Source organism: Salvelinus alpinus, chromosome 30 (genome assembly GCF_045679555.1).
Source record: "Salvelinus alpinus chromosome 30, SLU_Salpinus.1, whole genome shotgun sequence".
In the NCBI taxonomy this organism is placed as follows: domain Eukaryota; kingdom Metazoa; phylum Chordata; class Actinopteri; order Salmoniformes; family Salmonidae; genus Salvelinus; species Salvelinus alpinus.
The window spans coordinates 3,691,434-3,702,968 of record NC_092115.1 but is presented as its reverse complement, the minus strand read 5'-3'; the positions used below and the strand labels follow the sequence as shown (position 1 = coordinate 3,702,968).

General features: G+C 44.2%; 1 protein-coding gene across 5 annotated transcripts in view; it reads left to right on the top strand.

Annotated features, from left to right (window-relative positions):
- LOC139560182 (ubiquitin carboxyl-terminal hydrolase 33-like) overlaps positions 1-11,535 on the top strand; it is a 73,734-nt gene that overhangs the window by 41,911 nt on the left and 20,288 nt on the right. For all 5 annotated transcript variants that reach the window (XR_011671880.1, XM_071376730.1, XM_071376729.1 and 2 more), the window contains 6 exons: positions 667-839; positions 4,414-4,484; positions 6,284-6,317; positions 6,466-6,511; positions 8,978-9,158; positions 9,493-9,619. Coding sequence is in view for 4 of the 5 variants with exons in the window: in XM_071376730.1 (XP_071232831.1) it covers positions 667-839; positions 4,414-4,484; positions 6,284-6,317; positions 6,466-6,511; positions 8,978-9,158; positions 9,493-9,619 (632 nt within the window). In the remaining variant the exon portion in view is untranslated. The remainder of the gene's footprint in view (positions 1-666; positions 840-4,413; positions 4,485-6,283; positions 6,318-6,465; positions 6,512-8,977; positions 9,159-9,492; positions 9,620-11,535) is intronic.

Here is an 11,535-nt window from a genome sequence, read left to right as displayed (position 1 = left end):
AGGTTAAAATAATGAACGTAGCAGGTTAAAATAATGAACGTAGCAGGTTAAAATAATGAACGTAGCAGGTTAGGAGACTTAACGTAACAGGTTAAAATAATGAACATAGCAGGTTAGGAGAATGAACGTTGCAGGTTAAAATAATGAACGTAGCAGGTTAGGAGAATGAACGTAGCAGGTTAAAATAATGAACGTAGCAGGTTAAAATAATGAACGTAGCAGGTTAGAATAATGAACGTAGCAGGTTAAAATAATGAACGTAGCAGGTTAGAATAATGAACGTAGCAGGTTAGAATAATGAACGTAGCAGGTTAAAATAATGAACGTAGCAGGTTAGGATAATGAACGTAGCAGGTTAAAATAATGAACGTAGCAGGTTAAAATAATGAACGTAGCAGGTTAGAATAATGAACGTAGCAGGTTAGAATAATGAACGTGGCAGGTTAGGATAATGAACGTGGCAGGTTAGGATAATGAACGTAGCAGGTTAGGATAGTTAGGTTAAGGTTGGGTAAAGAGTTAGGCTAAAATGCTACAATTGTCCTCGATGCAACTCGAACGTATCTAGCAACAACCAGGCCTTCCCTCAGCACAGCCTTTGTTTTCCATTAATGCGATTCTGTCTCGTCTTTCCATCTCATAATAACGTATCGCTCTTCCCTCCAGGTGTCAGTGACCCTAGAGAACTTCCAGGACCTGTCCCTGCCCATCCCAGGTAAGGAGGACCTGGCTAAACTCCACTCCTCCTCCCATCAGACGTGTCTGATCAAGGCCGGCTCCTGTGGAGAGGCCTATGCAGCCCAGGGATGGGTCGCCTTCGTCGTGGAATACATCAAGAGGTTTGTTATATTGTACACAGAATGTTATTACAATACGTCAAAAACACCTGATCAGTGTTATGGATGAGGCATAACAATGGGCAAAATAATAACATGTTTAGTACATCAACAAGTCCTATAACGTTATAAGGATATGAATGATGTGATGAGGCGGAGTGAGTCAGCAGGTTAACTCAGAAGATAATGTGACAAGCCAATCAGATCAGTCATGTCAGGCCCTATGTCTCCAACACACCCTTCCTTACCACTTCTATAGTGGATAGTCTCCAGCTGTGGTGTAAAGTACTTAACGTAAAAATACTTTAAAGGGGAATCTGTACTTTACAATTAATATTTTTGACTACTTTTACTTTTACTTTACTACATTCCTTAAGAAAATATTGTACTTTTTACTCCATACATTTTCCTTGACACCCAAAAGTACTCGTTACATTTTGAATACTTAGCGGGACAGGAAAATAGTCCAATTCAATCACTTATCAAGGGAACATCCCTGGTCATCCCTACTGCCTCTGATCTGGAGGACTCACTAAACAGAGAACATCCCTGGTCATCCCTACTGCCTCTGATCTGGAGGACTCACTAAACAGAGAACATCCCTGGTCATCCCTACTGCCTCTGATCTGGAGGACTCACTAAACAGAGAACATCCCTGGTCATCCCTACTGCCTCTGATCTGGTGGACTCACTAAACAGAGAACATCCCTGTTCATCCCTACTGCCTCTGACCTGGAGGACTCACTAAACAGAGAACATCCCTGGTCATCCCTACTGCCTCTGATCTGGAGGACTCACTAATCAAGAGAACATCCCTGGTTATCCCTACTGCCTCTGATCTGGAAGACTCACTAAACAGAGAACATCCCTGGTCATCCCCACTGCCTCTGATCTGGAGGACTCACTAAACAGAGAACATCCCTGGTCATCCCTACTGCCTCTGATCTGGAGGACTCACTAAATAGAGAACATCCCTGGTCATCCCTACTGCCTCTGATCTGGAGGACTCACTAAACAGAGAACATACCTGGTCACCTCGACTGCCTCTGATCTGGAGGACTCACTAAACAGAGAACATCCCTGGTCATCCCTACTGCCTCTGACCTGGAGGACTCACTAAACAGAGAACATCCCTGGTCATCCCTACTGCCTCTGACCTGGAGGACTCACTAAACAGAGAACATCCCTGGTCATCCCTACTGCCTCTGATCTGGAGGACTCACTAAACAGAGAACATCCCTGGTCATCCCTACTGCCTCTGATCTGGAGGACTCACTAAACAGAGAACATCCCTGGTCATCCCTACTGCCTCTGATCTGTTGGACTCACTAAACAGAGAACATCCCTGGTCATCCCTACTGCCTCTGACCTGGAGGACTCACTAAACAGAGAACATCCCTGGTCATCCCTACTGCCTCTGATCTGTTGGACTCACTAAACACACACGCTTCGTTTGTAAATGATGTCTAAATGTTCGAGTGTGCCTGTGGCTTTCCGTAAATTAAAAAAACAAGAAAATGGTGCCATCTGGTTTGCTTAATATAAGGAATTTGAAATGATTTATACTTTTACTTTTGATACTAATTTTATTTAACCTTTATTTAACTTGGCAAGTCAGTTAAGAACACATTCTTATTTTCAATATATATTTTTTAATGTCACCTTTATTTAAGGCCAGTTGAGAACAAGTTCTCATTTACAACTGCAACCTGGACAAGATAAAGCAAAGCAGTGCGACACAAACAACAACAGAGTTACATATAAACAAACATACAGTCAATAACACAATAGAAAAATCTATGTACAGTGTGTTCAAATGTAGGAGATTATGGATGTAAGGCAATAAATAGGCCATAGTGGCAAAATAATTACAATTTAGCAGATTAACACTGGAGTGATAGATGTGCAGATGATGATGTGTAAGTAGAGATACTGGGGTGCAGAAGAGCAAGAGGGTAAGTAATAATATGGGGATGAGGTAGTCGGGTGGGCTATTTACAGATGGGCTGGGGACAGGTAAAGTGTTCGCTAAGCTGCTCTGATAGCTGATGCTTAAAGCTAGTGAGGGAGATATAAGACTCCAGCTTCAGTGATTTCTGCAGTTTGTTCCAGTCATTGGCAGCAGAGAACTGTAAGGAAAGGCAGCCAAATGAGGTGTTGGCTTTGGGGGTGACCAGACCAGTGAAACCAGTGAAATATACCTGCTGGAGCGCGTGCTACGGGTGGGTGTTGCTATGGTGACCAGTGAAATATACCTGCTGGAGCGCGTGCTATGGGTTGGTGCTGCTATGGTGACCAGTGAGCTGAGATAAGGCGGGGCTTTACCTAGCAAAGACTTATAGATGACCTGGAGCCAGTGGGTTTGGCGACGGATATGTAGCGAGGGCCAGCCGACGAGAGCATACAGGTCGCAGTGGTGGGTAGTATATGGGGCTTTGGTGACAAAACGGATGGCACTGTGACTGCATCCAATTTGCCGAGTAGAGTGTTGGAGGCTAATTTGTAAATGACATCGCCGAAGTCAAGGATCGGCGGGATAGTCAGTTTTACGAGGGTATGTTTGGCAGCATGAGTGAAGGAGGCTTTGTTGTGAAATAGGAAGCCGATTCTAGATTTAATTTTGGATTGGAGATGCTTAATGTGAGTCTGGAAGGACAGTTTACGGTCTAACCAGACACCGAGGTATTATATTTAAGTATATTTTAAACCAAATACTTTTAGACTTTTACTCATGTAGTATTTTACTGGGTGACTTACTTTTACTCAAGTCATTTTCTCTGAAGGTATCTTTACTTTTACTCAGGGTTGGGGTCAACATTAACACATTGTTAGTAGGAGTCAGGGTTGGGGTCAACATCAACACATTGTTAGTAGGAGTCAGGGTCAACATTAACACATTGTTAGTAGGAGTCAGGGTCAACATTAACACATTGTTAGTAGGAGTCAGGGTCAACATCAACACATTGTTAGTAGGAGTCAGGGTCAACATCAACACATTGTTAGTAGGAGTCAGGGTCAACATTAACACATTGTTAGTAGGAGTCAGGGTCAACATTAACACATTGTTAGTAGGAGTCAGGGTCAACATCAACACATTGTTAGTAGGAGTCAGGGTCAACATTAACACATTGTTAGTAGGAGTCAGGGTCAACATTAACACATTGTTAGTAGGAGTCAGGGTCAACATTAACACATTGTTAGTAGGAGTCAGGGTCAACATTAACACATTGTTAGTAGGAGTCAGGGTCAACATTAACACATTGTTAGTAGGAGTCAGGGTCAACATCAACACATTGTTAGTAGGAGTCAGGGTCAACATTAACACATTGTTAGGAGGAGTCAGGGTCAACATCAACACATTGTTAGTAGGAGTCAGGGTTGGGGTCAATTCCATTTCAATTCCAATAAATAAAAAACACTTCAATACAAATTCAAAGTGTTTAAGAGAATTGGAATTTTAGTGTACTTCCTGAATTGAAGTGGAATTGAACCCAACCCTGGTAGGAGCCATCAGTGAGTTGTGTGAAGTCTATTCTGTTGACAGTAAAACTCTTGTGATTATGTCCTTGTGTTCCAGCTGGTGGTGGGGTCCTGTGGTGACCTTACAGGACTGTCTGGCTGCCTTCTTCACCAGAGACGAGCTGAAAGGTGAGGACCTTGACTGTCTCTCTGTACCGTGATGCTTGAGGTCTCTGGTACCTGTTCAGAGTGTTACTGACTGTCTCTCTCTGTCCCGTGATGCTTGAGGTCTCTGGTACCTGTTCAGAGTGTTACTGACTGTCTCTCTCTGTCCCGTGATGCTTGAGGTCTCTGGTACCTGTTCAGAGCGTTACTGACTGTCTCTCTCTGTACCGTGATGCTTGAGGTCTCTGGTACCTGTTCAGAGTGTTACTGACTGTCTCTCTCTCTGTACCGTGATGCTTGAGGTCTCTGGTACCTGTTCAGAGTGTTACTGACTGTCTCTCTCTGTCCCGTGATGCTTGAAGTCTCTGGTACCTGTTCAGAGTGTTACTGACTGTCTCTCTCTCTGTACCGTGATGCTTGAGGTCTCTGGTACCTGTTCAGAGTGTTACTGACTGTCTCTCTCTGTACCGTGATGCTTGAGGTCTCTGGTACCTGTTCAGAGTGTTACTGACTGTCTCTCTCTGTACCGTGATGCTTGAGGTCTCTGGTACCTGTTCAGAGTGTTACTGACTGTCTCTCTCTGTACCGTGATGCTTGAGGTCTCTGGTACCTGTTCAGAGTGTTACTGACTGTCTCTCTCTGTCCCGTGATGCTTGAGGTCTCTGGTACCTGTTCAGAGTGTTACTGACTGTCTCTCTCTGTACCGTGATGCTTGAGGTCTCTGGTACCTGTTCAGAGTGTTACTGACTGTCTCTCTCTCTGTACCGTGATGCTTGAGGTCTCTGGTACCTGTTCAGAGTGTTACTGACTGTCTCTCTCTGTCCCGTGATGCTTGAAGTCTCTGGTACCTGTTCGGAGTGTTACTGACTGTCTCTCTCTCTGTACCGTGATGCTTGAGGTCTCTGGTACCTGTTCAGAGTGTTACTGACTGTCTCTCTCTGTACCGTGATGCTTGAGGTCTCTGGTACCTGTTCAGAGTGTTACTGACTGTCTCTCTCTGTACCGTGATGCTTGAGGTCTCTGGTACCTGTTCAGAGTGTTACTGACTGTCTCTCTCTGTACCGTGATGCTTGAGGTCTCTGGTACCTGTTCAGAGTGTTACTGACTGTCTCTCTCTGTACCGTGATGCTTGAGGTCTCTGGTACCTGTTCAGAGTGTTACTGACTGTCTCTCTCTCTGTACCGTGATGCTTGAGGTCTCTGGTACCTGTTCAGAGTGTTACTGACTGTCTCTCTCTGTACCGTGATGCTTGAGGTCTCTGGTACCTGTTCAGAGCGTTACTGACTGTCTCTGTACCGTGATGCTTGAGGTCTCTGGTACCTGTTCAGAGCGTTACTGACTGTCTCTCTCTGTACCGTGATGCTTGAGGTCTCTGGTACCTGTTCAGAGTGTTACTGACTGTCTCTGTACCGTGATGCTTGAGGTCTCTGGTACCTGTTCAGAGCGTTACTGACTGTCTCTCTCTGTACCGTGATGCTTGAGGTCTCTGGTACCTGTTCAGAGTGTTACTGACTGTCTCTCTCTGTACCGTGATGCTTGAGGTCTCTGGTACCTGTTCAGAGTGTTACTGACTGTCTCTCTCTGTACCGTGATGCTTGAGGTCTCTGGTACCTGTTCAGAGTGTTACTGACTGTCTCTCTCTGTCCCGTGATGCTTGAGGTCTCTGGTACCTGTTCAGAGTGTTACTGACTGTCTCTCTCTGTACCGTGATGCTTGAGGTCTCTGGTACCTGTTCAGAGTGTTACTGACTGTCTCTCTCTGTCCCGTGATGCTTGAGGTCTCTGGTACCTGTTCAGAGTGTTACTGACTGTGTTGTTTCCTAGGTGACAACATGTACAGCTGTGAGAAATGCAAGAAGTGAGTACCCGAACACCCCCCCCCCCCTCCCAACAACAACACAATGATATGTAAATCATTACATAGATGACTGAATGGAACTCCTTCATGGTTTAACTCAGGAAACATGAATAAAGATTTAATAAAGATTGTATTTTCTCTCTGCTAGATTACGGAATGGAGTGAAATTCTGCAAAGTTCAGAGTGTACCAGAGGTGAGTGTTCAAACACTTTAAAAAAGCCACGAGGCTCATATTACAGCTGATATTACAGTATATACAGAGCATTTGGAAAGTATTCAGACCCCTTGACTTTTTTCCCCCAACAAAATTTACGTTACAGCCTTATTCTTAAATTGATGAATAGTTTATTTTCCTCATCAATCTACACACAATACCCCATCATGACATCACAATACCCCATCATGACATCACAATACACCATAATGACATCACAATACCCCATAATGACAAAGCGAAAACAGTTTTTTAGAATAAAATAAATAAACTGAAATATCTTATTTACATAACTATTCAGACCCTTTGCTATGAGACTCGAAATTGACCTCAGGTGCATCTTGTTTCCATTGATCATCCTTGAGATGTTTCTACAACTTGATTGGAGTCCACCGGTGGTAAATTCAATTGATTGGACATGACTTGGAAAGGCACACACCTGTCTATATAAGGTCCCACAGTTGACAATGCATGTCAGAGCAAAAACCAAGCCATGAGGTTGAAGCAATTGTCCGTAGAGCTCAGAGACAGGATTGTGTCGAGGCACAGGTCTGGGGAAGGGTACCAAAACATTTCTGCAGCATTGAAGGTCCTGAAGAACACAGTGGCCTCCATCATTCTTAAATGGAAGAAGTGTGGAACCACCAAGACTCTTCCTAGACTCTTCCGGCCGCCCGGCCAAACTGAGCAATCGGGGGAGAAGGGCCATGGTCAGGGAGGTGACCAAGAACACGATGGTCACTCTGACAGAGCTCCAAAGTTCCTCTGTGGAGATGGGAAAACCATCTTTGCAGCACATGACAGCCCGCTTGGAGTTTGCCAAAAGACACAAGAATACTCGAGGCTGTAATCGCTGCCAAAGGTGCTTCAACAAAGTACAGAGTAAAGGGTCTGAATACTTATGTAAATGTGATATTTCAGTTTTAAAAAAGTCTAAATTTGCAAACATTTCTAAAATCCTGTTTTTGCTTTGTCATTTTGTGTGTGTAGATTGATGAGGACAAAAATATATATATTTTAGAATAAGGCTGTAATGTAACAAAATGTGGAAAAAGTGAAGGGGTCTGAATACTTTCAGAATGAGCTGTATATACACTACATGGCCAAAAGTATGCGGACACCCCTTCAAATTAGTGGGTTCAATTTCAGCCACACACGTTGCTGACAGGTATTTTTATATTTTTTATTTAACCTTTATATTACAAGTCAGTTAAGAACAAATTCTTATTTCAATGACGGCCTAGGAACAGCGGGTTAACTCCCTTGTTCAGGGGCAGAACGACAGATTTTTACCTTGTCAGCTCAGGGATTCGATCTTGCAACCTTTCGGTTACTAGTCCAACGCTCTAACCACTAGGCTACCTGCCGTGTATAAAATTGAGCACACAGCCATGCAATCTCCATAGACAAACATTGGCAGTAGAATGGCCCGTACTGAAGACCTCAGGGATTTACAACATGGCACAAGTCAGTTTGTCAAATGTCTGCCCAGCTAGATGTCCCGGTGAACTCTAAGTGCTGTTATTGTGAAAACTTTTTTTTGTTATTGTGGAAACGTCTAGGAGCAACAACAGCTCGGCCGAGAGGTCACAACATCCGGCAGTCCGACGGACGAATCTGGGTTTGGCGGATGCCAGGAGAACGCGACCTGCCCCAATGCATAGTGCCAACTTTGTTTAGTATAGTGCTATAAACTATAACTATAAACTATAACAACTATAACTATATACAACTATAAAGTTTAGTGGAGGAGGAATAATGGTCGGGGGCTGTTTTTCATAGTTCGGGCTAGGCCCCGTAGTTCCGGTCTTAACGCTATAGCATACAATGTCATTCTAGACTATTCTGTGCTTCCAACTTTGTGGCAACAGTTTTGGGAAGGCCCTTTCCTGTTTCAGCATGACAATGCCCCTTTGCAAAAAGCAAGGTCCATACAGAAATGGTTTGTCGAGATCAGTGTGGAAGAACTTGACTGCCCCGCACAGAGCCCTGACTTCAACCCCATCGAACACCTTTGGGATGAATTGGAATGCCGACTCCAACATCAAAGAAAGAAAAGTGGAGGCTGTTATAGCAACGAAGGACCAACTCCATATTCCATGATTTTGTATGAGATGTTCGACGAGCAGGTGTCTACATACTTTTGGCCATGAAGAGTGTGTGTGTGTGATTTATTGTCACATACATCAGATAGGTGCAGTGAATTGTGTTGTTTTACAGGGTCAGCCATAGTAGTACGGCGTCCCTGGAGCAAATTAGGTTGAAGTGTTTTGCTTACAGATTTTTCACCTTGTCGGCTCGGGTATTCGAACCAGCCACCTTTCGGGTTAGTGGCCCACCGCTCTAATCGCTAGGCTACCTGCTACTAAACCAGGCAAGGTATGATTCAGTTACACTTTCAATTCAATATAATTATTAAATAATTTGTTTTAATTCCCTTTCCAGATCCTGTGCATCCACCTGAAGCGGTTTAGACACGAGCTGATGTTCTCCACTAAGATCGGGACTCACGTCTCCTTCCCATTGGAGGGCCTGGACCTGCAGCCCTTCCTGGCCAAGGATAGTTCCGCCCACACCACCTCCTATGACCTGCTGTCCGTCATCTGTCACCATGGCACCGCCAGCAGTGAGTGTTCGTTCAGGCCACACCCCCCTCTGAGATAAGGTCTGTTCTTATGGAGGTAGACAGAGGGATCTGGATTGACAGATAGAACTTGTTCTAGCGTGGACCTTGAGGGCTTTCACCATTTTATAAAGTAATCACCTTTATGGGGATTGTTATCCTTTTCTCGTCTTGCAAACCCCATGTTAACCTCCTTCCTCCTCTCCCTCTCCCTCCTCCTCCTCCTCTCCCTATCCTCCTCCTCTCCTCCTCTCCCTATCCTCCTCTCCCTCCTCCTCTCCCTATCCTCCTCCTCCTCTCCCTAACCTCCTCCTCTCCCTCCTCCTACTCTCGCCAGGTGGTCACTACATAGCCTACTGTAGGAATGACCTGAACAACCTGTGGTATGAGTTTGATGACCAGAGCGTCACCGAGGTGTCAGAGTCCTGCGTCCAGAACGCTGAGGCCTACGTACTGTTCTACAAGTAAGACAAACAGCATATCTAGGAGTGGTATTATAACTACATCCTCCTCCTCTAGGAGTGGTATTATAACTACATCCTCCTCCTCTAGGAGTGGTATTATAACTACATCCTCCTCTAGGAGTGGTATTATAACTACATCCTCCTCCTCTAGGAGTGGTATTATAACTACATCCTCCTCCTCTAGGAGTGGTATTATAACTACATCCTCCTCCTCTAGGAGTGGTATTATAACTACGTCCTCCTCCTCTAGGAGTGGTATTATAACTACATCCTCCTCTAGGAGTGGTATTATAACTACATCCCCCTCTAGGAGTGGTATTATAACTACATCCTCCTCCTCTAGGAGTGGTATTATAACTACATCCTCCTCTAGGAGTGGTATTATAACTACATCCTCCTCCTCTAGGAGTGGTATTATAACTACATCCTCCTCCTCTAGGAGTGGTATTATAACTACGTCCTCCTCTTCTAGGAGTGGTATTATAACTACATCCTCCTCCTCTAGGAGTGGTATTATAACTACATCCTCCTCCTCTAGGAGTGGTATTATAACTACGTCCTCCTCCTCTAGGAGTGGTATTATAACTACATCCTCCTCCTCTAGGAGTGGGATTATAACTACATCCTCCTCTTCTAGGAGTGGTATTATAACTACATCCTCCTCCTCTAGGAGTGGTATTATAACTACATCCTCCTCCTCTAGGAGTGGTATTATAACTACATCCTCCTCCTCTAGGAGTGGTATTATAACTACATCCTCCTCTTCTAGGAGTGGTATTATAACTACATCCTCCTCCTCTAGGAGTGGTATTATAACTACATCCTCCTCCTCTAGGAGTGGTATTATAACTACATCCTCCTCCTCTAGGAGTGGTATTATAACTACGTCCTCCTCCTCTAGGAGTGGTATTATAACTACATCCTCCTCTAGGAGTGGTATTATAACTACATCCTCCTCTAGGAGTGGTATTATAACTACATCCTCCTCCTCTAGGAGTGGTATTATAACTACGTCCTCCTCCTCTAGGAGTGGTATTATAACTACATCCTCCTCCTCTAGGAGTGGGATTATAACTACATCCTCCTCCTCTAGGAGTGGTATTATAACTACGTCCTCCTCCTCTAGGAGTGGTATTATAACTACGTCCTCCTCCTCTAGGAGTGGTATTATAACTACGTCCTCCTCCTCTAGGAGTGGTATTATAACTACGTCCTCCTCCTCTAGGAGTGGTATTATAACTACGTCCTCCTCCTCTAGGAGTGGTATTATAACTACATCCTCCTCTTCTAGGAGTGGTATTATAACTACATCCTCCTCCTCTAGGAGTGGTATTATAACTACATCCTCCTCCTCTAGGAGTGGTATTATAACTACATCCTCCTCCTCTAGGAGTGGTATTATAACTACATCCTCCTCCTCTAGGAGTGGTATTATAACTACATCCTCCTCCTCTAGGAGTGGTATTATAACTACATCCTCCTCCTCTAGGAGTGGTATTATAACTACATCCTCCTCCTCTAGGAGTGGTATTATAACTACGTCCTCCTCCTCTAGGAGTGGTATTATAACTACATCCTCCTCCTCTAGGAGTGGTATTATAACTACATCCTCCTCCTCTAGGAGTGGTATTATAACTACATCCTCCTCCTCTAGGAGTGGTATTATAACTACATCCTCCTCCTCTAGGAGTGGTATTATAACTACGTCCTCCTCCTCTAGGAGTGGTATTATAACTACATCCTCCTCTTCTAGGAGTGGTATTATAACTACATCCTCCTCCTCTAGGAGTGGTATTATAACTACATCCTCCTCCTCTAGGAGTGGTATTATAACTACATCCTCCTCTTCTAGGAGTGGTATTATAACTACGTCCTCCTCCTCTAGGAGTGGTATTATAACTACATCCTCCTCTAGG